The 23,313-nt window shown below is 56.4% G+C and overlaps 1 protein-coding gene across 20 annotated transcripts in view; it reads right to left on the minus strand.

The window, feature by feature from the left end:
* SYNGAP1 (synaptic Ras GTPase activating protein 1) overlaps window positions 1–23,313 on the minus strand; it is a 31,615-nt gene extending 8,302 nt beyond the window's left edge. For 4 of the 20 annotated variants that reach the window (XR_014312256.1, XM_082732479.1, XM_082732464.1 and 1 more), the window contains exons 1-16: window positions 23,181–23,312; window positions 19,793–19,914; window positions 17,566–17,671; window positions 11,294–11,385; window positions 10,754–10,875; window positions 8,801–8,954; window positions 8,486–8,584; window positions 6,397–7,023; window positions 6,103–6,247; window positions 5,729–5,873; window positions 3,984–4,220; window positions 3,644–3,845; window positions 3,259–3,437; window positions 2,545–2,586; window positions 1,074–2,148; window positions 506–679 (exon numbers count right to left, since the gene is read on the minus strand). Coding sequence is in view for 17 of the 20 variants with exons in the window: in XM_082732479.1 (XP_082588605.1) it covers window positions 506–679; window positions 1,074–2,148; window positions 2,545–2,586; window positions 3,259–3,437; window positions 3,644–3,845; window positions 3,984–4,220; window positions 5,729–5,873; window positions 6,103–6,247; window positions 6,397–7,023; window positions 8,486–8,584; window positions 8,801–8,954; window positions 10,754–10,875; window positions 11,294–11,385; window positions 17,566–17,671; window positions 19,793–19,914; window positions 23,181–23,247 (3,588 nt within the window). In the remaining 3 variants the exon portion in view is untranslated. Of the gene's footprint in view, window positions 1–505; window positions 680–1,073; window positions 2,149–2,544; window positions 2,587–3,258; window positions 3,438–3,643; window positions 3,846–3,983; window positions 4,221–5,728; window positions 5,874–6,102; window positions 6,248–6,396; window positions 7,024–8,485; window positions 8,585–8,800; window positions 8,955–10,753; window positions 10,876–11,293; window positions 11,386–11,502; window positions 12,320–15,162; window positions 15,235–15,323; window positions 15,457–17,355; window positions 17,377–17,565; window positions 17,672–17,777; window positions 17,887–19,214; window positions 19,260–19,792; window positions 19,915–23,180 lie in introns of those variants that run through there. The other 16 variants (XR_014312254.1, XR_014312255.1, XM_082732467.1 and 13 more) reach the window with 12 other exon arrangements.

Raw genomic sequence — 23,313 nt, forward strand, 5'->3', positions numbered from 1 at the left:
TCTGTGTGGGGCCCTGGAGCTCTTGTTGTCTTTTGCTCTGGGCCACCATCAGCTGAGAGTCTGGTCTCTGCACAAATGGGCCAATAAGTACCACTTCCCAACACCGACCCTCTGTCACCTGGTTAAGGTGGGTAAGGTGGACATCATCTGTAGTACACCTATAACCTATCTGTCCCTGCCCAGTTCAGCAGCTCACACTGCTGGTAGAGCAGCCCTCCCTTCCCTGGGTAGTTACAGAAGCCAGGGTTTATGTTCTCCCTGGGGAGGAACACAGAAATAAGCTTTAACATAGACCATTTCTCCACCAACAGCCTATGATGCATATAAGCCACAAAATACAGCTGGACGTTGGCTTTCCAACAGACTGTGTATGCCCAGCCTCCCCAAGAGGCTTGAAAGCTTCTCAGGAAAGGGGGATCAGATCTTTGTCTCTTCTTCCCCCTGTAACTACTTGACCCCTGGTGCTTCCCCTGTGCGTACTGGGAAGGTCAGGGGCCCAGCGTACCCTATCCAGTCGGCTCTCGTCCATCGACTTGGAGTACTCCTTCAGCTTGTACTCTTCTCGCTCGATGTGGGCACTCTCGATGTCAGCGGACAGGTGAGGCATGTTGGAGACCCAGGCCACTGTCCGCTCGGAGGCTGGCATGGTGGGGTTCAGCGTGGATGGCGCCTGAGAATGCTGGGACAGGGCGAGGTGGGGGTGGAGAGGAAAGGTGGGAGAAGGCAGGGTACATTTAGGGAAGAGTGCTGCCAAAGGAGATGACCATCCCAGTCTTGCTCCCCTGCTCTTGTGCCGATGCCCTTGTGAATGCTATTTCATTATTTATCATGTCTCTCCTCTGGAGACATGAGCTCCATGAGGGCATGGCTTGGGTGGCGTTCACTGTCAAAGCCATGGTGCCCAGAACAAGACATGGCACATAGCAGGAGCTTTATATACAGCTAATGAATGAAAGAAGGTGAGAACAGTGTGACTTCAGACCCCAGACCATTCTGCCCCCCACTTTCCCAACCCATTTCCTCCTTCCCTTCCTGTCCCTCCCCCATCTGGCCTTCCTCCCACCCCCACGTACCTGCTTCGTGATGGAGGGCTTGAGCCCCCCACCCCCTCCGCCACCGCTGCCCCCGCTGCCCCCAATGCTGCCCTCTTTGCTGAGGCTCTGTTGCCGTGGACGGGCAGGGCCGTAACTCGGCTCCGGTGACTGCAACAGATTCCCACTGGATGGCCGGGGTTTCTGGGCCGCGCTGACGGTCAACTGCTGAGACTTGCCCCTCTGCAATGGAGGCGGCTGGCCCCCGCCACCCCCGCCACTGCCCCCACCGCCACTCCCACCTCCAGGCCCTGAGGGGGCAGGCCTCTGGGGACCAATGGTGATCTGGGGAGGGGACAGCATGTGCTGCAGGTTGTCCTGGAGTGAGAGCTGCCGACGGGTGAAGTCAGTGCCAGAGGGTCCAAACTCATCACTGTAGCTGTGGCTGTGAAGGATGGAAGCGGCAGGGGGCTTGGGGACCCCTGAGGAGAGGTCCTCACTCTTGCTATAGCCATGGAACGGGGCAAAGGTGTCCCCAGGGGGCTCTCCACCTCTGTGGTGGTGATGGTGGTGATGGTGGTGGTGGGAGGAAGGTGGGCCATGACCACCACCCCCTCCGTGGCCCCCTGGGGGGCCTGGCCCATCAGCAGCCATGTGGAAGAGAGGGTTCTGGAAGGAGAGGGGGATGCGCAGTTGCTGGGCAGGGACACCATCCGTGGTGACACCCATCTGGCTGAGACGCATGCCAGCTGCGGTAATGGACGAGCCGCTCCCCTGGGAGAGGCGTCCCGCGGGTGCAGGCCGCAGCCCCAAGGCCGCAGTCAGGGAAGCCTGGCTCGAGTGCAGCAGGTCCCCAACGGCTGCCAGGTTGGACACACTGCTGCTGTTGAGGCGGCCACCGGGCCCGTCGCCCTGCAAATCCAGCATGGAGACACTCTTGTTGACGCTCAGCATCTTCTGCTCCGGCTCTGTGATGTCCGAGCTGCTTGTGCAGTATGCTGGCGAAGAGCGGGCCAGGGGTGGACGGCTTACATAGAACAGGTCTTTACCCCCACCGGGGGGTGGTGGGGGCGGCTTTTCCTTGGTTGGGGAGGGGAGGCGAGCCATGTCCATAGAGCTGCGGGAAGGGAAAGGGGCATACGAGCAGGAGGTGAGGCTGTGGCCACCGGCAACTGAGCCTGCTGTGGGGTGGCACAGGCCTTGGGGTGAGAAGCGGGACCTGCAGGGAAGGGCGGGGAGCTGGAGGTGGCAGCTCTGGAGAGGGCCGGCAGGGAGCATAGGAGGGGATACATGGGAAAAAGGAAAGGAAAAGACCCCTCCAGGAAGGGAGTGAGGCCTAGAGGAGGGGAGATGGGGGCACCAAGAGGAGGGATGAGGGGCAAGTCTGGGCAGATATGGAGGAGATGAGGGTGCATGGAGGAGAAGAGGAGAGGAGGAAGGTGAAGGCCACTGGAGTGGGAGGGGGGAGCAGAGAGGAGAGGAGAGGGGGATGGGGGAGGGGAGAGCCCCTCACCTGTTGAGGCCGCGAGCCATGAAGGACTGAAGGTCGATGGAGCTGGAGAGAGATGGGAAGAGGGGCGAGCACAGACAGAGAGAAGGAGAGAGGTGGGCAGAAGGCGTGGACGCATGGAAGGAGAGGTGGGAATGGTGGAATGGGTATGGCATCATGGAGGGAGACCGGGGCGGAGGGACAAGCAGGGCGGTCAGCAGAATAAGCAGCAGCCGAGGCCGCCGCATTGAAATGGATGCTGGGGCTCAGGAGGCCCTGCTAGGATCCCCACGTTACTTCCCAGTGCTGGGTGGTAACTGAGGTCCGCTAGGTTCTGGTGGGGACCAGGGTGGTACTTATTTACCGACCGGGCCAGAGACGGTTCAGTGTTTGGGTGCTACACGGCTGATCCAGCATGTGTGGCTGAACCTCTGCTCTGGGGCAGGCATGGGCCGGCAGAGGGGCTAGGCAAAGCAGAGCTTGTGGCAGGAAGCCCCAGGCTTCCAATAGGCTGGAGCCAGAGGAGCCCCCTCACTCTTCCTGGGGCTCAGAGTTGCCTGCTCCCTCTGCCCTTAAAGGGCTCTCGGCCTAATCCATCTCCTTACCATTTTCTCTGAGAGCCTGCCTCTTTTTCCTTTCTTTCAAGCCCAAGAGAGATGCACAGGGGCCCAGTGAGATGTCCCCTGAGCACAGAAGTCAGGGCCCCCAGGCACAGGCATGGGGGTCCCCGGTGCTCACCTGTTGAGGTCCCGCATCATGTAGCCCTGCATCTCGGCCGACGGGCCCCGAAGCACCACAGGCTGAGGCCGGGGCCGCTCACTCTGACGGCTCGGCTGCCTTTGGATGTTGGGGTTCCTCAGAGCTGTGCTGATGTCGTTGAGGAGCCGGGGCAGTGGGCCCAGCTTCAGGAGGGCTTCCTGGAAGGGTGAGGCTGTTACCTCAGTGCCCAGCTCTAAGAGGGCCCCAGAGGGTGCGGGGAGGGGGGGAAGGGTGTCCGAACTGGGGGAGTGGTAGAGATGGGGTGGGGACTGGGAGGGGAGAAAAATCTGTGCGAGGGGTGGTCTCTCAGGCCACTGGAGCCTCTGGAAACACCTGGGGAGGGGACAGATGGGCATCTGCTGACCTTACTCAGCTGGGGCAGCACCTCCCAGAGCAGAGCATGGAGTGTGGAGAGCTCTCGGCCCAAGTCGATGTAACCCTCAAAGCTACTACTGTTGGTCAGCGTGTCCAGGTTGGAGATCTCATACAGGAACTGCTGCATGGAACCCCACTCCAGCTCCAGAAACTCATTCATGAATCCCAGAAAGTCCTCCTTTGAGGTAAACCTGGCCAAGGTGTCCAGAAGGTAGAGGTCACGCACACAGAAGGCCTCACACCCACCCGTCTGAGGGTCTCTGGGGACTCGGGAGACCCTTCCTGGCCACCCCCAGCCCCACCCTACCCCTGCCTGAGGCTTCCCTCACTTGGAAAAGTTGGCCAAGTTTTGGATGACCTTGGCGATGAGGGTTAGGGTTCGTGAGGTCTGCTCATCTGGGTACTCCTGCATGAGCCCAAAGAGACTGGGCGACATAATGGCTGGACAGAGGAAGCGCAAGAAGAGCGAGGCGCTGATCAGCCTGTCAGCGATGTCCTCCCGGCCCCGCTCTGCGCAGCGCAGTCGCCAAGATGCAAACACCTCCTTCAGCTCCCTCGGGAACACGCTGAGGGGAAGGGGTGGGGAGACAGAGAGAGAGAGAGAGAAAGAGAGAGACCGGGACTGAGCCCCAGAGACCCTCAGCTTCCAGGAAACATGCTGAGGGGGGTGGTAGGAGGTGAGGGTGTGGAAACAGAGTCAGGGAGAGACAGGGAGGGAGGGACTGCAGCAGGAAGACGGAAGGCTGCTGGAAGAAGAGGCCTATGGGAGAGGGAACAGACAGATCGGGGAGAAAGAAATGGAGGGGGAGAGAAGGTGAGGGGAGAGAGACATGCGGGAGAGAGACGGAGGGTGTATGAGAGAGACAAGGAGAGGAGTAGAAGAAAAACAGACACCAGGGAGAGACAGAGATGGGAGAGAGATGGAGGGTCACTTGAGGTACAGGGAGCTCGGACCCCCCAACTCTTCTGGATTCCAGGGAAATGGGGATGGAAGTGCCCCTGCGTGATCCCCACTCCCTGCGATGGCTCAGCGCTCACTCCCCCACCTCCCCGTTCCACTTCAGCATCCCATTGACACCTTAAACTCTGACTCGTGTAGTGTAAAACAGAGCTCACCATCGCCCCCACACCTCGGAGCTCCTCCTCCTGACTTCCCTGGGTTCTGTCAATGAGGCCGCAGGTCTCAAACACCAGCCTCATGGCCTCTCAAGTCATCCATGACTCCCCACAGACAAGTTCCCTTCTTCCCAGTCAGTTGACAACTCCAGCTGATCCCTTCCTCAGAGGGGCCTTCACAACAGGCCCTTTTCTCCCCTCCCTGCCACTATCCTGATCCACATCTCACCCAAAAACAATCACCTCTAGCTAGCCTGCACCATGCTCTCCCTACTTGTCATGCCCTGCACTCTACACCACTTAAGGATTAATCTTCTCGATCGTGATACTTCTTGGCACTAGCACCACTAATGGCATCCCATGACCCACCAGTGAACTCAGTCTCCTTAGCCTGACAGCTGAGGACTTCCAGATTCTAACTCCAACCCCCCTTTCCGGACCTCTCCTCCTTCCACTCTCCACTAGGAGCCACGGGCTCCATGAAACCTGAGCTAACTACCGGCCCCCAAAAGCTCCCGGACGGCTCACCTTCACTCATGTGCCCGTCCCACAGCCTTCTCCTGCAATGTTTCCTTTGCCCACCATATCCATGTATCAGAACCCAACCCAGTCTTCAAAGCCCAGCCCAGGGACACCTCCTCCATGAAGCCTTCCTTGCTTGTTCCCATCAAAGCTCTGCCTTCTCTGACCTTACGTTTCCTAAGGGAAGCCTCACTTGACACTTCACACCTACTACAACTGTTCTGTGGACTTCCGTACATCTACTCCGTCCCTACTCATTCCGGATGATGCCCTCTCAGGGCAGGGCCAAGCCTCAATCCTGTCTGCCTGCCTCACAGCCCCCAGCACACTGCTCTGCCCATACCCAGTACTCAGTCCTCTTTGCGGATGGACAGATGGATGAACAGATGAACACACGACCCCGGCCCCGGCCCCCACCCAGCGTTCCCAGTCTCACCAGTGGGAGTTGACCACCTTGCACAGGGCCAACTCACAGCACATCCGCAGGTTGGCCTGGTGCTCGGCCAGGCTAGATGCTGTGCATTTGATGGGGTCCACCTCGCAGTTCTCCTCGGACTCATACAGAGCACGGATGAACTCCCCTGGGGTGGGGGCACAACACAGGGTGGTCACACTTGCCAAGGGCAGGGATGGGGGCTGCGTGGGTTGGGGAATTGTGGAATCCCATGGCTGGAGGCCAGAGGCCAGGGACTCGAGGCTGGGAAGCATCAAGCTGAGGAAGTGTGACCTCGGGTCTGGAGTAGCCAGGTTTAGGGTTGGGATGGACATCTGTTAAGTTTGGGAGGAGGGAGACCGGAGGGTGGGCCATACCAATGGCATCCTTGAGGTATTTCTGACCAATCAGTCTCATGTACTCTTCTATGGCTTTAGTGGCGAGCGTGTTCTCGCGGAATATGAGGTGCTCCCGTTCCATGAACCGGTCCACCTCAGACATGGCCATGTCTGAAAGGAAGTCCTGAGGCCCGGGAAAATCCAAGGGTCGGCCTCTGTCCAACCCAAGCTCATTCCGAAGACAAAGTGCCCTATCCTTACTATCCATCCCAACCCCGCCCCCCAGCAAGTGCCCACTGCTGGGTCACCTGTTCCTGAGGGCACAGTGCTCACCTTGGCCTTGCCCGTACTCTGCAGAATGTGAACCAGTGCACTGGCCACCTCCTCCTTGCCCTTGACATTCAGGGCGGGCTCCAGCACCGCACACAGCATCCGGTAATGGTTGGTGACGTACTCTGCAAACTCCTTATAGAGCTCCATGGGCAGGATACTCATGGTCTGGTAACGCGCCTTCAGCCGCACAGCTGGGCAGCCTCCTTTGCCCTTGCCCCCGGAGCCACTCCCAGAGCCCCCACCCCCTCCTGAGCCCCCCATGCCCCCAGAGCCCCCGCTGCCCGTCGGCAGGGTGACGGGGTACCACTGCTCTGTGAAGTGGCGCCCAGCGAGGGTGGCCACAGGCACAGTCACCAGGCCGACATAGCCCGCTTTGTCCTTCTTGCGCTTTTTGTCTGAGTCACGGTACAGATGGAGCCGCAGGGCGCGGACAGCCGGCAGGTTGTTGAACTCGAAGTGCTCGCCCCAGAAGACAGTGTCCCCTGAGGCCGAGCGGGGCTTGGAGGTGGTGCGCGCATACAGCATGTCGTCCAGGCACAGCTCGCAGTAGTACCGCTTTTTGGGGGGCAGCTCCCGAGCCTCTATGATCCACAGCTTCAACACATTGTCCACTCGGCGGCTGTTGTCCTAGGGGAGTAGGGTGGGCCCAGCGGATAACAGAGAAGGGAGAGAAAGACAGAGACACCAAAAGGGGAGAGGCAGTGAGAAAACGCGACAGGATCTCTAAGACGGCAGTCAGAAGGCTAAGAAGATGTGTGTACTGGGTTGAATAGTGTACTCCCCTCAAAATTCGTGTCCACTTGGAACCTATGAATGTGGCCTTCACTGGGGAACTGCTGATCTACTCATATCAAGATGTATCCACTCTGGATTAGTGTGGGCCCTAAATCCAATGGCTCATTTCTGTATGCAGGGGGGGATTTAGAGACCTAAACTGAAGTCACACAGAGGCAGAAATTGGACAGATGCAGCTACAAGTCAAAGAGCTATCAAGACGCTAGAAAGAAAAAATGAGAAAAACAAAAAGAGGCAGGGAAGGGTTCTTCCTAGAGCTTCAGAGGGACCAGGGTTTTGCCAGCACCTTCTTTTTGGACTTTTGGTCTTCTAAACTTTGGAAGAATAAAGTTCTTTCGTTTTAAGTGACTAATTTACAGTAATTTGTTACTGCAGCCCTGGACAACTAGTACAGCAAGGGGCTCCTACATCACAACAGAATCAGCCTTGGGGAAAGTTTCAAAAGCTCAAAGAATAAACCAAAAAAAAATAAGGTGGAATTTGAAGGAGTGAACTGCGGAGTCCCCCCAAAACAATCAGAGATTGACTACAAAAACACACAAAAACGTGAGTTGCATAAATACGAGATGGGCGAGGCTACGTGCAGAATCAGTGCGAAAGGGCCTGGGGATGCACAGGACCGCAAGGTCTTGGTCAAGCTCAGGGGAGGCTGCCGCGTGAACAGAACTTGGTGTTCCGATTCTGCATGGGTCAGACTGCACCCAGCCTCTTGGGTCTAATTATGGACAATGAAAAACAAGGGATTTCCCCAGAGGAGGGCTGCCAGGACTGTGAGCTCACTGGAGCCTGGGATCTAAGAAGAGCTGATGGAACTAGGAGCATTTCTCCTGGGAGATAGAAGCTTTGGGAAGAACCCAGACTTGTAGAATCTCTGAGCCAAAAGGACTTTAGAGATCATCTAATTGTCATATAAACCCTATTCCCACCAGCTTTATGGAGACGAAACTAAGGTCTAGAGGCTTGGCTAACTGACAACTCTATGAGTCTCCCAGAGATGTGGCAAGCAGGGGCTAGGTGTCCAGCTGTCAGGGTACTGGCAGGCACTGCTTGCCTCCAGGAAAGATGGATCAACGCTGTAAGTCTATGACTTCTATGGTAATAGACCCTGAGGCAGAAAGAATGGCAAAAGAAACGGGGACTCAGAGAAACGTGGGGTCACCTCCTGCTCATCCAGGTCCCCTCTTCCCCAAGCCCCACTTCCCTTTAGCTCACCTTGCCCTCTAGGCCCCCAGCTTCCCCTGTGGTTTGACCTTTGCCTTGCGCACAATGTCTGTATCTCCTTTACTCCCAATACCTTGTTGGGTTTCACTGCCCGTTGTAGATTCTCGATCCATTTGTCCCTTTCGGCCGCGGAACGACACGCAAAACATTTTGTTCCTGAAGACGTTGTTACCTAAAGAGGGGTGGGGGGTTGAGATGGGGCTCCAGAGGGGAGGTGACTCCTAAGCACCCAAGACCCCATCACCATGTCTTCCTCCCTTACCTACCCTCCTCTCTCCCAGCCCCAGAAGTTTGTTTCCTTACCATCCCCACCTGTGCCACTTTCTCCAGGCCTCTGTGCCCTCACCCTCCATCACTCCTGCCCTCTCCAGCCCACTAGACTCAGTACCTCAAAACAAAACTCCTGGCCCAGGATGGAGCTATGCACTGGCTTGATAATGGAATCTTCATCCAGGTTGAGCTCCAAGGCCTCAGCTGCACTGCTAGGGCTCAGCAAGGACTCATGAGAGTGTGACTCCTTGAAGCTCTGCATCAGCCGGGCCCTGGCAGGGAAGGGTCAGACCACAAGATTAGGGCCTCACTCTTCTGACACACCCAGGGGCCAGCTCTAGGATGGAGACCTATCCTAGGTGAAAGAGCCTCCTGAACCCCCTTCCCATATGACAGGGACAGAAAGAAAGCTGGCCTATCCTTGGGGAAGGACATGAGCAAAGTGAGAGAAGCCAGGACCCTTTAAGAATCCTCTACCCCCCCCCAATTCACACCTAAGAGGTTGTGAGGACTGGGGACACCTGGAAATATTTCAACCCAGAAATAGACCATGGTAGGGGGGGGAAAGAAAAGAGAGAGAGAGAGAGAGAGAACAGGTGGGCCTGGGGCACTTCCAGGTGGGACTTCAAGCTGAAACCAGAGCTTCAATATAAGGGGGGAAAAGTGGAAGTAAAGAACCAGAAGTACAAAGAAGATATTTGTTTGGGCCTGGCACACAGCTAATACCTAAGAAACATGTAATGATTCGAAGAATGAATGAATGCAAGAAGAGGACAAGTTTTAGCAGAACCAGGAAAAAGAGGGAGGGTAAATCACAAGAAATAGGAGAAAGCTGTGGGCAGGGAAGTGCGAAGGAAAAGCTAGAAAATGGGGCCTGGGAAAGAGGGGGAGGTAGGGCAGGAGAGAGCAGGTGGAGGCAAAGCCACGTGCAGAAGGAGAGAGAATGGGAGAATGGCGAGGAGCAGCCGGAAAGAGGGGCGTGGGAACAGAGATGGGGGGACAAGCAGGGACTGCACCAGACAGCAGAAGGTAAAGGGGGCTGAGGGAATGGATGCCGGGCCACACAATACAGAGGAATAAGATAGTGAGCGGCTGGGAGATGGCTAGGGGAGGAAGAGTGGAGAGCAGGAGGAAAGCGGGAGGGGGAGCTCGGGTGTGGGAGCCTCCATGAAGCTATTTATAGCAGCCCCGTCATCTTGGGCTCCTTTGCCGTCAGCGCGACGCTCCCCCGGCCCCCCGCCCCCGCGGCCAGGAATACCATGCCCTCACACCCCCCCCAGGCCCAAATCCAGATCTGGTGACATGAGAGGGGGGCAGGGGACGGTGTGACTCACCTATCCCAACCTCCCTACCTGCCCAATCCTGGGGGCGGCCAGACATGGGGGAAAAGGAAGGACAGGGTTCTCCCTAGGGAGTGATTGGGTGAGGGGAAACCCAAAGAGGGACCCCAAGAAGCAGACAACAGAAGCAAATATCAGATCTCCTGCAACCCCAGCCTCAGACAGTACCGTCAGAAATTCTCTGAGGGCTTCTTCCTTGCACTTCAATCCATGATTAACCCTAAGCTTCCCCTCCCTGTTTTGTCCACCTGTGTAGTTGTGCCAGCCTCCCCTTCCCTTGTCCATTGGTATCTGCCAGCCCCACTCCAAGCAGCTGTCATGCCCTCACACCCTTCTCCCTAGGTCACATTGCTCCCTCTCCTACCAACCCACTGTCCCCTTCCCTGGATTCCTTCATTGTTCTTTCCAGGCTCCACTACTCCTTCTCTGTCCTATACAGCTCCTTCAATCCTGGGCTGGAGCCCATCCTTCTGTTGGCCACATCCTTCTGTTGGCCACATCCCTCCTTGGCCTCACCTTCATTCCCCTTCCTGCCTCTCTGCTTGTCCTCTACCTACCCCCTGCCCCTCTCTTGCTGCTGCCTCTTCTTCATTCTGTCCCCTGGCCCAAAGCCTCCCTCAGCCAATCCAGGGCCTTCACTCTCTGCACCCAGACAAGCCCCTTCCCTCCAATCTCATCCAAAGACCCCCTGTCTTGCGTCCAACTCACCCCACTCACCCCAGCCCCTGTACCTGTCATGGTCAGCACTTCGGAAGCGAGGCAGGATCTGGCGAAAGCTGCTGGTCCGGTCAAGTTTGGGTTGTGACTTCGTGCGTTTGATGGAGCTTTTTAACCTCCGGCTCAGGAAGCCTTGCTGGGGTGGGTTGTAAATGGGGATATGGGTGGGTTGGGGCAGGGTCAGTTCTACCTACTCACCCCTCACCTGGGAAAGAGTCCCTGGATGAAAGTGGGATGGGAGAAAAGGGAAGCCTCTAGAGGTGAGGAAATGGAGATAGGAACCCTGCTACCAATTTGTCTTCCTTTGCTCCCAACGGGTGCAAGCACTGACACACACACACACACACACACACACACACACACACACCAGCTTGGAGAAGGTGGGAGGGCTGGTCTGAGAAACAGGGGGACAGAGCCAAGGAGGGGGAAACCAAAGAGGTGGGGAGAAGCAAGTGCTCTCTCTCCTGCCCCCTTTCTCAGAATGCTGGGACTCCAGCTGGGGCTGGAGAGGAGGGGGCCCAGCTGAGCCACATCTGGCAGGCGCCTTCACTCACCGAGGGCCGGAAGGGCGCAGCGGGGGCGGCCTCCATGCTGTACTGCTTCCCCCCTGGGACGCTCTTCCTCCTCGAGCGACCCAAGTGGTATTCTGGAGATGGGAAAAGAGCCAGAAGAGAGGTTGGGAGGGGTCGTTGTTAGCCCAGGTGTCCACTTCTGACCCCAGCCCATTCGCCCACCTCCCTCTGCCCCTCAGCTCCAGCCTCACCTACCCCCCGGAAAGCAGCAGGAAGAGCAGCGGCGGCTGAGAGGCTGGCGGCGGGAAGGAGGGGGCAAAGAACCCGAGCCGGAGCCCCCCGAGGGGGACGGGGTGGGAGGCCTTAGGCCCATGACTGGGACTGGCAGTCAGCAGAAGGGCATGGCTGAGAGGGTCAGTAAAACCCCAGTGGTAGAAGAACACCAAAGATCCACGGAAGCTAGGTCCTTAATGCCCACCCCCCCAGGAAGGGGCTAGCTGGGGGGGGAAGTTGGGTTAAAGGTCATTGCCCATAGGCAGGCTTTCCTCTCCCCTCAGCTGGACACATCTTTCACCTGCTCCCCTCTCCTGGAACCCCTGTCTGTCTGAAGAGCCAGGGCTGCCTCCCATGACCCCCTCCCTGGTCTGGAGGGGGAAGTCTTAGAAGAGACCTGTGAGGAGTGGCAGGGGAAGAAGCCTGGGGACAGAAAATCCAAGGAAGGGGCAGATGGGGGGGGGAGGGGAGAAGGGGCCCGTTCCACGTGCACTGCAGTGGCTGGGACTCAGAAGGGAAGGAGGGGGTAGAGGAAAGAGAAGAATGCAGGAGAGTGGGGGAGTGAGCAGGGAGCGGGGAGGATGAGCAGTGAAGGTTCAGGGGACTCCCAAGTGAGGGTAGGGAGAGGAGGAGGGGGGGGGAGAATGCGGATGAAGGCCGGAGGGCCAAGAGTCTAGAGGGTTGGCAGCTCAAGAAGGGAAGCTGAGGCTCTGCTGCCTGGGAATTGAGAGGGGCAAAGGGGCTAGAGGAGAATGAAAGTGGGGGGATGCCAAGCTCCGGCTCCAGCTCCAGAATGGCTGCCCAGGCCTGGGCTCCCCCTTCAGCCCCACAGTCACCACTGCAGCCAATGGGGGGGCAGGTGCTGCATCAGGGGCGGGGCTACCATCTCCACGGCAACAAGAAGCTACAGACTGGGAGGGGGGGACCGGAAGAGCTGCCTGTTAACTCTCTAGGTTCCGGAACAAGGGAGGACCACAGCTATATTTTCACTGTCTGCTTCCAGAATTGCAAATCGCCAGCAACTTGCCCTAGAATCAGTCTCCAGCTTCCCTTTGCTTCTAAAACCCAGGTGTTAGAAGGTCTGGCTACAAAAATGTGGGCTCCATGACACAGGAACCCTAGCCAGACCCTTGGGAACAGTGTGTAGAGCACAGAAACATACACTGAACTGTGGGGGTACGTGTATATAACCACAGTACGAAAAATAGGGATCTAGGTGCTTATGAGACATACAGACAACTGTGAGCACGGGCGTGCCACAGATCCACATTCTGAGACCTTGAGGCCCACATACCCCACGGGATACATGCTTAGACATATGTGAACACTGCAACAGGAGAGTACACATTTTGACCCAGACACCCACATGAGAGCTGCTGGTGTGGACATGTGGCCCCAGTCCCGTGGGCAATCATGTGGGCAGCACATTACAGAAATGGACAGTTAACCCTGACACACACACACACACACACACACACACACACACAGGAAGTTGGTTTAACCTTTAAGATACATGCCTGAATATACTGTGGACCCAATCACAGCAAGGTATCCTGGTACCCCGAAAGCACAAACATCATTCATTCACATGAGAAGTATGACCACATCCACTTCATCTCAGGACAACCCCTTCTTCTCCCCCAGTCCTTGATTGACTCCGACGCAAGCATCCATGATTGCTCTCCAAGGAGGAGAAAATGAGGAGCAAATGCATCAATTACCCATCTAGGACACATTCAACAATGCATCTAAGGGGTCAGGATATTTTTTTCTTAGTCTCTCCATTTCTTCGGTATGGCTGCCTCACTCCCATTCCAAAGAAACCAAACTCAGCCGCTACTTCCATATGCAAGCTCCTCTAATAAAGAAAGGCACAAAGACTAACTTTAAATCGACTAGAATTTTGCTTTGGAGCTACAGAATTAACAGAAAGAGAACAATTTGCGAACTGGCTTCCTTGGCTCTTGGAAGTAATATAACCTTACACGTTACCAGGAACTAAGACCCATGAACTCACACGTAAGTCACAGGTACGTGGAGGCCACAAACACAAATGCTTACAAAGACTTTCACTGCCACAAAAAAGGAAAACATGTAGAAAAAAAGAAAGTGACAGAAACACAGGACATTCTGTTATGAATGCTGCATACAGTGACATGTACAGAAAACATGGCACATACGCGTGTACACACACAGAGCAAACCTGGTCAGTGCACCCTGCAATCCTGGGTCTCCAAGTCCCATCCCTACACGATGTATACACGCATGCACACACATAACAGCCACCTACACATACCCGTAACACAGGCATTGTGCACACACCCACACATGTACACACCCTGTGTACACACACAATCGCACTCTCACACACACACAGCAAGGGCTTGGACTCCCGCCTCTTCAATCTCTCTAATCTTGCCATCACCCACAGAATCTCCCCCTGCCCTCCAATTCGACAAATCCCTAACCTTCCCTTCAGCCTTTCTTCCCTGTCATACCCAGCTGGCAGCTCTCGAGGGGAGCCAAGGAGGGAGGCTGCCAGAGCAGGATGAGGAACAGAGTTGGACAGAGCAGAGAAATGAGGGGCAAAACTCTGTGCTGGGGACAGGAAGCTCTACTGACAGTCCCTGCGGTGACAGGCCCCCCACCATGAGCCAGGCTCCACGCCTGAGGGGCCATCCCTCATCCAACTAAGCCTGATCCTACAGCCTACATGAACCAGTGGCCTCTCTCATCTTGCCCCTTACTTCTCTCCAACAGCTTTACTCACAGGCCTCTCTGCTCTCCCCACTCCTCCTCCCCAGCTTCCAGATCCTTTCTCCCTCCATCCCCATCCAGTTCCCCATCTTAAGCTCTCTTATCCTCTTTTTTCCTCAATCTGGCTCAAGCATCTCCCACATTCCCCTTCTCCAGCTATCCCTTTTCTCCAGGCGAAACCTCCCTCATTCCTCTTCACCTCCTTTCTCCCCACTTTTCCACTTTCTCTCCGCTCCTTTCCTTTTCACCTTTTCTGTCCCCACTCCCAGACAGAGCAGGGGCTCACACCTGCCCACCCCAAAGGTGTTTCACATATAGTAGGGTTCCAAGAAGCTCACTTACGCACTCCCTTCCCCCACTTGCACACCACCCACATCCAGACACGCCCTGGACACCCGTGCTGGGATTGACACAGATACCCAGGCCAATGATGGAACACATGCAAAGACACACACCTGCCACCAGGGCAGAGAAAATCTTGCTCATGCTGCCACACATCCCTAGACACAAGAGACTGCCTGGAGGTGAGCTCCAGCCAGGGACATGCAAGCTCAGGGTCAGAGGTGACATGTACCAGTATGGCCAGTGGCCGGCCCAGCAGCCTCCTAGGCAGGAACCGGACAGAGGCACAATGAGAGAGGACAGGCTTGCACACGGCTGGGTGCACATGTGTGCATGAGGAACTGGGCCCCGGGTACACATGGCATCGACACACGGGGGGGCAGGAGCATGGACACGAACACATACACGGACACACGGGCTGCTGTCTCCACCAAGGGGCTCCGAGACCACCCCACACCGGCCTCCCCCGCGAGCTCGCGACCCTGGCCCCCCAGAGGCCGGTCCCCGACCCCCCACCTCCGCTGCCCCCCTCCAGTTACCATAACTCCCCCCACTCGGAAGATGCAGCGAGAACATGCGGAGGGAGCAGCTGCCGCCGCCGCCGCCGCCGCCGCGGCTTCCCCACCCCCTTCCCCGCGCCCACGCACACGCGCGCCCCCGCCCCCACGCGCGCTCTTCGTCCGCCCGGCCCCGCCCTTACCTCGCACCGCCCCCTGGGGGGGTCGGGGGTGTCCCCGGTGGGGGAGGGGCCCCGCCCCTGCGCGGGGGAGGGGCGGGGTGCGGCGGGAGAGGGGGCGGCGCGGCCCGGCACGCGCCGCCCGGCGCGTTGGGGGCGGCGGCAGGGCCCGGGACGGCCGGCCGCGCGGTGACGGCCGCGGGAACGGCTCCCTCCGCCGCCGCTCCCGCCGCTGCCGCCGTTGCCCGGGCCCCGCCGCCGTTGCTAGGCGACCGCTGCTGCCGTGGCCGCCTCTGTCACGAGCCCCGTCGCCCGGAGACAGCGCGAGAGAGACGGGGGAGGGGGGCAAGGGGACCCCCAAAACCAACCGGGCTTCCCACCATCCCCTCCCGAGCAGGACCCCCCACCAAAACCGCGGAGGAAGCGAGGGGCGGCGGCTCCACCCAGCAAAGGAGGAGCCCTGGATTCCAAGGCCCCTCAAAGGTCCGGCGACCTCTCCTGGGCTCCAGCGTCCACAGCTTCAGCACATACCTTCGCGGACCCAGGCCCCCAAGCCCCTAAAGATCCCTGTGTCCCTGCCTATCCTCTATGCCCTTTACAGATTCCATGTCCCCCTGAAAACCCCAGAGGTTCACCAGCTATCATCAACTCTTCACTAGACCTTCCCCCCAACTAGATAGACTCCAGGACCCTCTTCTAACCCCTACTGAACCCTCAACACGACGACCTCCACATATCATCCCCAACTCCAAACAAACACGGATGCCCCCACCCAAAATACACCGGAGACTCACACCAGAGACCCCAGACCCCAAGGGACTCAGGACAAGGAGAAACATGAGGATTATGTGGGCAGAGATATCAACCACCCGACATATGATAAACATGCTCCATGAGCATGTGACCATTCTGGCCTAGACACACAGGTATGCACATGTGCACACACACAAATCTTTCCCAGACATGAACATGACACACACACACACACACACACACACACACACACAGATGTGACAGACACCATCACCACCACCTGGCTTTGCCTCATAGAAATGTGCTCTCCACACCCCCCTACCCCATGGTCAGAGGTTTCCATGACTACGACACACATCCCTACCCACCCACCTACCAACCCAGGGTCCCAGAGCTGGCCCCCAAGGGCAGTGAGACCTGCGCCTATCAGAAGAGGGCTATATATAGGGAGCTAAGGGATGGAGACAGGACACTGGATCTCTTTGAGGAAGAGAAACTGGGAGCCTGGATCCCTAAGGGAAGGGGCTGCTGGTGGAAGAATGGGTCACCAGGGGTTGGGGGGATGGAGGAACTGGATCCCTAGTCCTGGAAGGGAAATGCAGTGGTAGGGGGCAGTGATAAGGGGTTTCTAGGGGCTGAGGGCGTCTCTCTGCACCTTGGCTGCAGATCTCTGTTCTCTGCCTTCATCTCCCCTCACTGTTCCCATGGAAACCTTTTAAGCGAACTTCTCAGGAAGACAAAAATCTTTTTTTAAATGACTAAAGAGGGGGGTGGAGGGGGGGCAGAAAGAGGGAGGGAGGGGAAGAGACAGATGGAGAGAGGGAGAGAGTTGGAGAGACAGACTGAGCAGATAGCTCTACAGACAGACAGAAAGGAGATGATGGGGGTCTGATGAAGTTCCACCGGGAGCAGAGGGGAGCGACAGAGGAATCAAGAGGGACGGGGAAAATAAGAGAAATCGGGAGAGAAAAGAGAAAGGGGGTGACATTACTGCAGAAAATAGAAGCAGTTGAAGAGAAGAGAAAAGGGGGGCAAGAAAAGAGGGAGGGCCCACAGGCCAGAAGGTCTGGAAAAGGAAACAGGAGCGTGGGGGTGGGGCAGAGGTCTGGGGGGAGGGCAGGAACTAGGTCGTTCTCTCCACGATCCCAGACCAAGGGCTGGGAGGGGCAGGGGCAGGAGCGCTCGGACAGGAAGCTAAAGATCTAAGGAGACTATTTTTACAAGCACCAGGAAAACAGACAAACTTCGCTGCTGGAGAGCAAAAAGAGAGCGAAACACAGCAAAGACCACTGGGGCCTCTCACCCACAGCCCCAGTCCCGCTCCAGATCCCAGAGGAGGGCGCCTTCTCCTTCCAGGCTCCCACTCGCAGGATGAGAGACCGTGTCTCCTCCTCCTCCCACCCCCTGACAGCTCCCTCATTTCCCCGACTCCCCCCTTCCCCTGCAGTCCCGTCCACCTTCAGCCCTCTCCCCGTCACTGTCCGGGGCACGAGAGCCTGCTCGGCCGCCGTACCATGCTCGCCGTGGGGCCGCCCCTCCACCGGCACGGAGACCGTGCGTCTCAGCAGTTTGTTGCGACTGGACTCGCTCCGCCGGTCCCGGATCAGAAGGGGGTGTATCTAGGGGATGCGGGGGTGTGTCAGACCTCACCGGCCCAGGCCGTCCCTCCTCTTTCCCTCCCCCACCACGGAAGGATGAACCTCCCTCTCCACTGGGCCTGCCCACCTTCGGCCCCTGCTCCTGCACGCTCTTTAAGCATCTCGGGATGAGTCGGTTTCTCTTTCCCCTCTCTCTCCAAGTCTCTCTCCCTCCTTTCCCTCCCGTCCCATCCTCCTCTTTCCTCCCTTCATTTCTTTTGAAACACCCTCCGGGAAATTCTCCCAACCCCGACTCAGCTCTTCCCGCAACCCCGCAGGAGTCTGCTACTCTGGTAATCCCCTTTCCCCTTGACCTTCAGTTCCTCCATTCTCCCCGCTTTCCTCCCAACCTCCCACCTCCCTCACCACCTTCCCTCCCTCCGTGCCTGTCACGGGGGTAGCAGAAGCTGCATTTATAATCAGGATCTACAGCTTGTCTCCCTCCCACGGCCCGGCTTTCGGCCAGACTGGGACCCAACCTCCCCGCCCCGCTCAAAGGGCCTGGTCACCTTCCCCCACCCTTCATCTCCTTCCCTTGGCCCCTGCTCAACCTTTCACTTGCCTCCTTCTCTTGAGCCATTCCCTCTTCCTGAGCCTCATCCCCAGCTCCAATCCTCCAATCTTCTCCACCCCTACAAGAACCACCCCACCTTGCTAGTCCCTAGCTCCAGGTCCACAATCCACCTACTTCCAGCCCCCTGTGGCCCTACACACTGCTCATCTATCCATCCCCTCCCACACCCTTCCCACTCCAGACTCTAGCCACTCCGTTGCCCCTCAGCTTGCTGGCCACCTCCCCTGGACTTTTGCCCAGCTCTGTCATTCCTTTGTTATCCCACCCTCTCAATCCTCACCACAGTCCCCACTCTTATTGGTTCCAGTTCCCCTCACTGATCCTACAGACCCCAACCTAATCAAGACTGGCGGCCACTAGTAAATCACTCAAATGGCCAATGCCTAAAACTTGGACTCCCAAACCACCTTTTCCTTTAAAGTCATCATGTCCTCCCCTAGACACCTGGACTTCATCCTGTGACCTGGAAGCTCTAGCCAGCTTCTCCACACTCTCCCTTGACCCTCAGGTCCCTCCAGACCCTGGTTAACCCCAACCAGTTCTACCCCTGCCTCACCACACCCTCCCCAACAGTGTCAGGAACACCTCTCACCACCTCACTGGTCTCCAAGGCTACCTATCACTCTCTAAAGCTGGTCCCCCAAATCCCCCCCCCCCACTCGCTAAAGCATACCTCTGGGCCTCTACCTTTCATATCTGTATCGTTTCTTCTGATGGGTCCTCCACTGCTGACCCCGTGCCCAGTTAGAACCCATACTTTCTTGGCTCTAATGGCCCTACTTGGTCCCTACTTCCCACACACTGGCTAGTCCCTGTCCCTCTCCCACTCCTACTGCTTTAGAAAATGTCCCCTACTCTCAGTTCCCCTGATTCCCCAGGCATCTCCTTCCTTATATTTTTTCCTGGTTGATGTCCTTGGTGAAAGCTCTCCTGGTCTCTCCAAACCCTGACCTTGGGCACCTTCCCAGTCTTCATCACCATCCACACCAAGATCCACTGACTTCTGTCATCTCTCCTAGGACCTTCTGGCCCTTTCCTGGTCCCGGTTTCCCTCAGTTCCCACTCACGAAAGGGGCAGGCCTGGGAGTGATGAGTGATGGGTCTTGCTGGCATGGGGGAAGAACAGGAGAGGGTTCCCAAGGACCACTTGGGAGGTGATCCCTCCAAAGCAATGCCCATTTCCTGCCACCCCTTCTCCAAGCCCTTCAGCTTCCCTTTCCCATCCTAACCTATCCCACAATATGGGCAGGGCCACAACAGGAGCCACCCCCAAGTCTTCAGAACCACATCTCCTCCCCAACACTATGGGCCCAGAAAGATCCCCCAGCGAAGGTGACAGAATGTTTACCCTTTTGCACACCCCAACCCAAACCTCAATGGCCACCCTCCTCAGACCACTTGCAAATGTTTCTCTCTCCTTTGCCTTCTCTGTACCTCTCACCCCTTCACTAATGAGGATTTTCCTCATCTTTCTTTCCACATTCTCCCATGCTACCCAGAAGTCTCCCCAACCTTCCCACTCTGCTCACCTCGTCCTCATCCAGCATGAGAAGCTGGTTCCCCGAGATGATGCAGAACCGTGGGTTCCAACCAGGACGATCATATGGGGAATGAACGTATTGGGTTCGGTGCATAGGGGGTCCCCGTACATCTGGGGGGGACAGAGACACACAGAAATGGTAAGGGAGGTTCTATGCACTTAGGAGACAGAGGCCCAAAATGGCAAGAAGAGAGTCCACAAAGTAAGAGAATAAGACCCCACCCGCCTTGGAGATCACAGATGGGGGTGAGGCACATGGTAACTTATTTAAAGGAACAGAAGACAAGCCTATATATCTGGGAGGAGAGAGGGGAGGGGAAATCACATCACATGGGGGCTCTGTAGACTGCAGGAAAAAATATAGAGGGGCGGTTCAGGGAGGGGAATTATATCATGACAGAAAGGGTACATACACATTGAGAGGCAGAGAAAGGTGGTGGTGCTCTCCACACCCAAAAAATGAAAAGATGGAGGGAAGATGCAGCAGAACTGGCAGAAGAGAAGCACATAGAATGGTGGTGGCAGGGGGCCTGGGAAGAGGGAGGGCACCCAAAAAACCACAGAAGACAAGGACTTGGAGGGAAGGTGGCTCCCCCAGCTATAAGAGAGTGAGAGGAGAAAGCTACACAGCTGTGGGAAAGAAGAATGGCGCCAGGGGTATAGGAACATTTGGGCATGAAATTCTGAAAGCTAAACATCTGGAAAAGAGAAGATGTGAGGGAGCTTACCAGTTCACAAAGTCTGGGACAGGAGAGGGCCTCTCCTCCTGCCTCTCCTCTATTCTCAGCTCCCTCCTCCTCTAGCCCAGCCCTGCTCAACTCTGGGAAAATTCTGGTTCTTCTGGTGGTAGGGGGAGGATAGGTCTTGCCAACATCTGGTTTTGGGAGGGGCTAGAGAGTGAGGAGGCAGGATGAACAGAGATTGAATTGATCTCTTTTCCCACTCCATGCCCAGAGATCAAAGATTCCATAACGACCCCTTACTTCTCCTAGTCTCCAAGGACAGGATGGAAGCCAACTCCACCGGTGAGGAAACTCTCCAAGGTACAGTGAGGAGCTTGAGGAAGAAATGGGGAAGGAAGAATAGAAAATCCAGGCCTGGGACAGAGAGGGGGCCTCCAAAATTTCAAGCTGGGGGTGGGGACAAACAGTAGACCAAGCATTGCCCATACTCAGAGATGCCCCCAGGGGCATCTTACCCAACTAAGCTGTTCTTCCCTCACCCTTATCTCTGCACACTGTCTCTCTTTTAAATCCCAATGCCATATACCATCAAAGGGACACAGGGAAGAGGCACTATGGAAGTAAGAAAGAAATCAAATTGGAGACCTCAAAGTGAGAGAAAATAGGTTTAAGGTATCACCGTGAGAAAGAATTTAGAGGAAGAAAAATCAAATTCTGTCACCTTTACAAGATAATTCATCATGGGTATCATGAAGGAAAAGAACTGGTCATTAAGCTCCATTCTAACTGATTACCTGAGTAGAAAAGTTTTTGAAAAATCTAGCCCCTTTCTATGAATGTGTTCTTCAAATTTACCCAACCTGCAGATCAGAGTCAGAGATGAACCCCTAGAATACATTTATTTAGAAATCCCAATACTTTGAGACTTTCACTATCTCAAAGCTATCTCAGAGAGTCTATCCGAAACCCTCTAGATACAGAGATCACCAGTCCCCCCTAGGCTCCGAGGCTGCACATGCTGCAGGCAAAGCGATGGCTGCACTCAGGCTCTGAGGACTCCCGGTGGAGAAAGCCCTTGATCCATATGATCTTTCTGGGAGGGGCTGGTTCAGCCTGTGGCCACAGGGTGGCAGGTTAGAGGTCAGGGGACACCTTCCTCCTGGGAGCAGGGAAGGCCCCAGGGAACTCAGCTCAGAAGCAACTCTGGAACCCCCCCCCCCATACACACACACTGTCTAGACTTAAGTAAGGATGATTCCGGGAGGCAGATGCAAGAGACAGACTAACACAGCTGAGAAAAGGGAAAAATTTACTAGGATAAGAAGTCCCACAGGGCTCAGATGAGGTCTTCTAGGTCCTGTTCCAACCATCAAAACCTGCATCTTTGCACCCAAATCTCCAACACCCCAGGAAGTAGAGGAGATGAGAAAAGAGGACTGGGTGGTAAAGAGCTGAGGTATTAGGGGAAAGAGGGTAGGCACAGACTTGCAGCAACAAGGCAGGGAATGGGGTAGGGACAGAGGATGGGCTAGGGGACAAATCATAGGGACGGATCAAGAGAAAAGAAGGGAGAAAGGAAAGTAAATCCCTAGGGACAAGGAAATATACCAGAAGAGCCCAAGTGGACACGGGGCAGAAGAAATGAAGTATACCTAACAGGGGTACTAGGACAAGGGGGTCATGAAGGACAGGTGAAGAAGTGGTAGAGATATATGGGAGCTACCAGACAGAAGAGAGGGAGAGAGAATGGACCAGAGAAAGGACTGATACAAGAGAAGGACAGAAGGGGGACTCATATAAGGAACGGACACCATATGGGGGGAAAGATATAGGTGATGGACACCAGAGGAGGGAGGAGGAATGGTAATAGGGATTGGAGGTGGGGGAGGGGGTAACAAGTGGTGAAGTGAAGGGGGTAGATAGGACCCCAGGGGTTACATTTCACTGGTCAAAAGCCTTAAGGAGGGTCAGAGTCTGGGGTAGGGTCCTAACCTGCCCTCTACTTCCATCACTCAATCTTACTTCTGTTGCCCCCTCCCCCCTCAATAAACACACACATAATTTTGGCCCTCCCCCTGCCCTGGTCTCTCCTCCCCCAGCCCATTCCCTCTCTCCTCTCTTCCCTCCATCTGGACCCTCCATCCCCCCCACCCCCCACTGCCTCCCTCTCTCTCCATCTGGCCCCTTCTTCTCTCCCTCCATCCTCCTCTCTTTTTCAACCCCCTACCATTCTCTGGGCCCCTTCACCGTATTCTACCCCCATCCTCTTTGCTTCTCCTTTCACCCCTATGTTTTCATTTCCCCCTCCTAGCCCCTTTCCTAAGACTGTCCGTCTATTTCCTTAATATTTTCCTCATCTCTCAGCTCCCACCTCCAAATTATTTCTGCAGCTCTTCCCCCAAACCTTTCCCTCTATCATCCCACCCCTTCTGGCAATCTCTTTCCCCTTCATCATTTTGCCCTCCGCCCCCTTCTAAGCCTGTTTCCTGGCCCCTCCGGCCCCTATCTACCCCTATCCTCTGGCCTCCAATCCCTCCTTCCCCATTGCTTCCATCCCTGCCTTCCCGGTCCTCCTCTCTCTCCCTCCATTTCAGCTGCTCCCCTCCCTGGCCCTGGCTCTGCTCCCCCCTCCACCCCTGCCCCTCCCCCTCTTGCCCCCCCCAACTGGCCCTCCCCCTCCCCTCCCCACCGTACCTCTGAAGGGGGCATAGGACATCGCGGGGATGCTCCCCCGATGGATGGAGGCGCGAGACCTGCTCATCAGGCCTGGGGGGAGGGGGCGGGGGGGGGACGGGGGAGAAAGAGAAGAGAGAAAGAGGGGGAGAGA

Source organism: Mustela nivalis (genome assembly GCF_964662115.1).
Source record: "Mustela nivalis genome assembly, chromosome: 5".
Classification (NCBI taxonomy): domain Eukaryota; kingdom Metazoa; phylum Chordata; class Mammalia; order Carnivora; family Mustelidae; genus Mustela; species Mustela nivalis.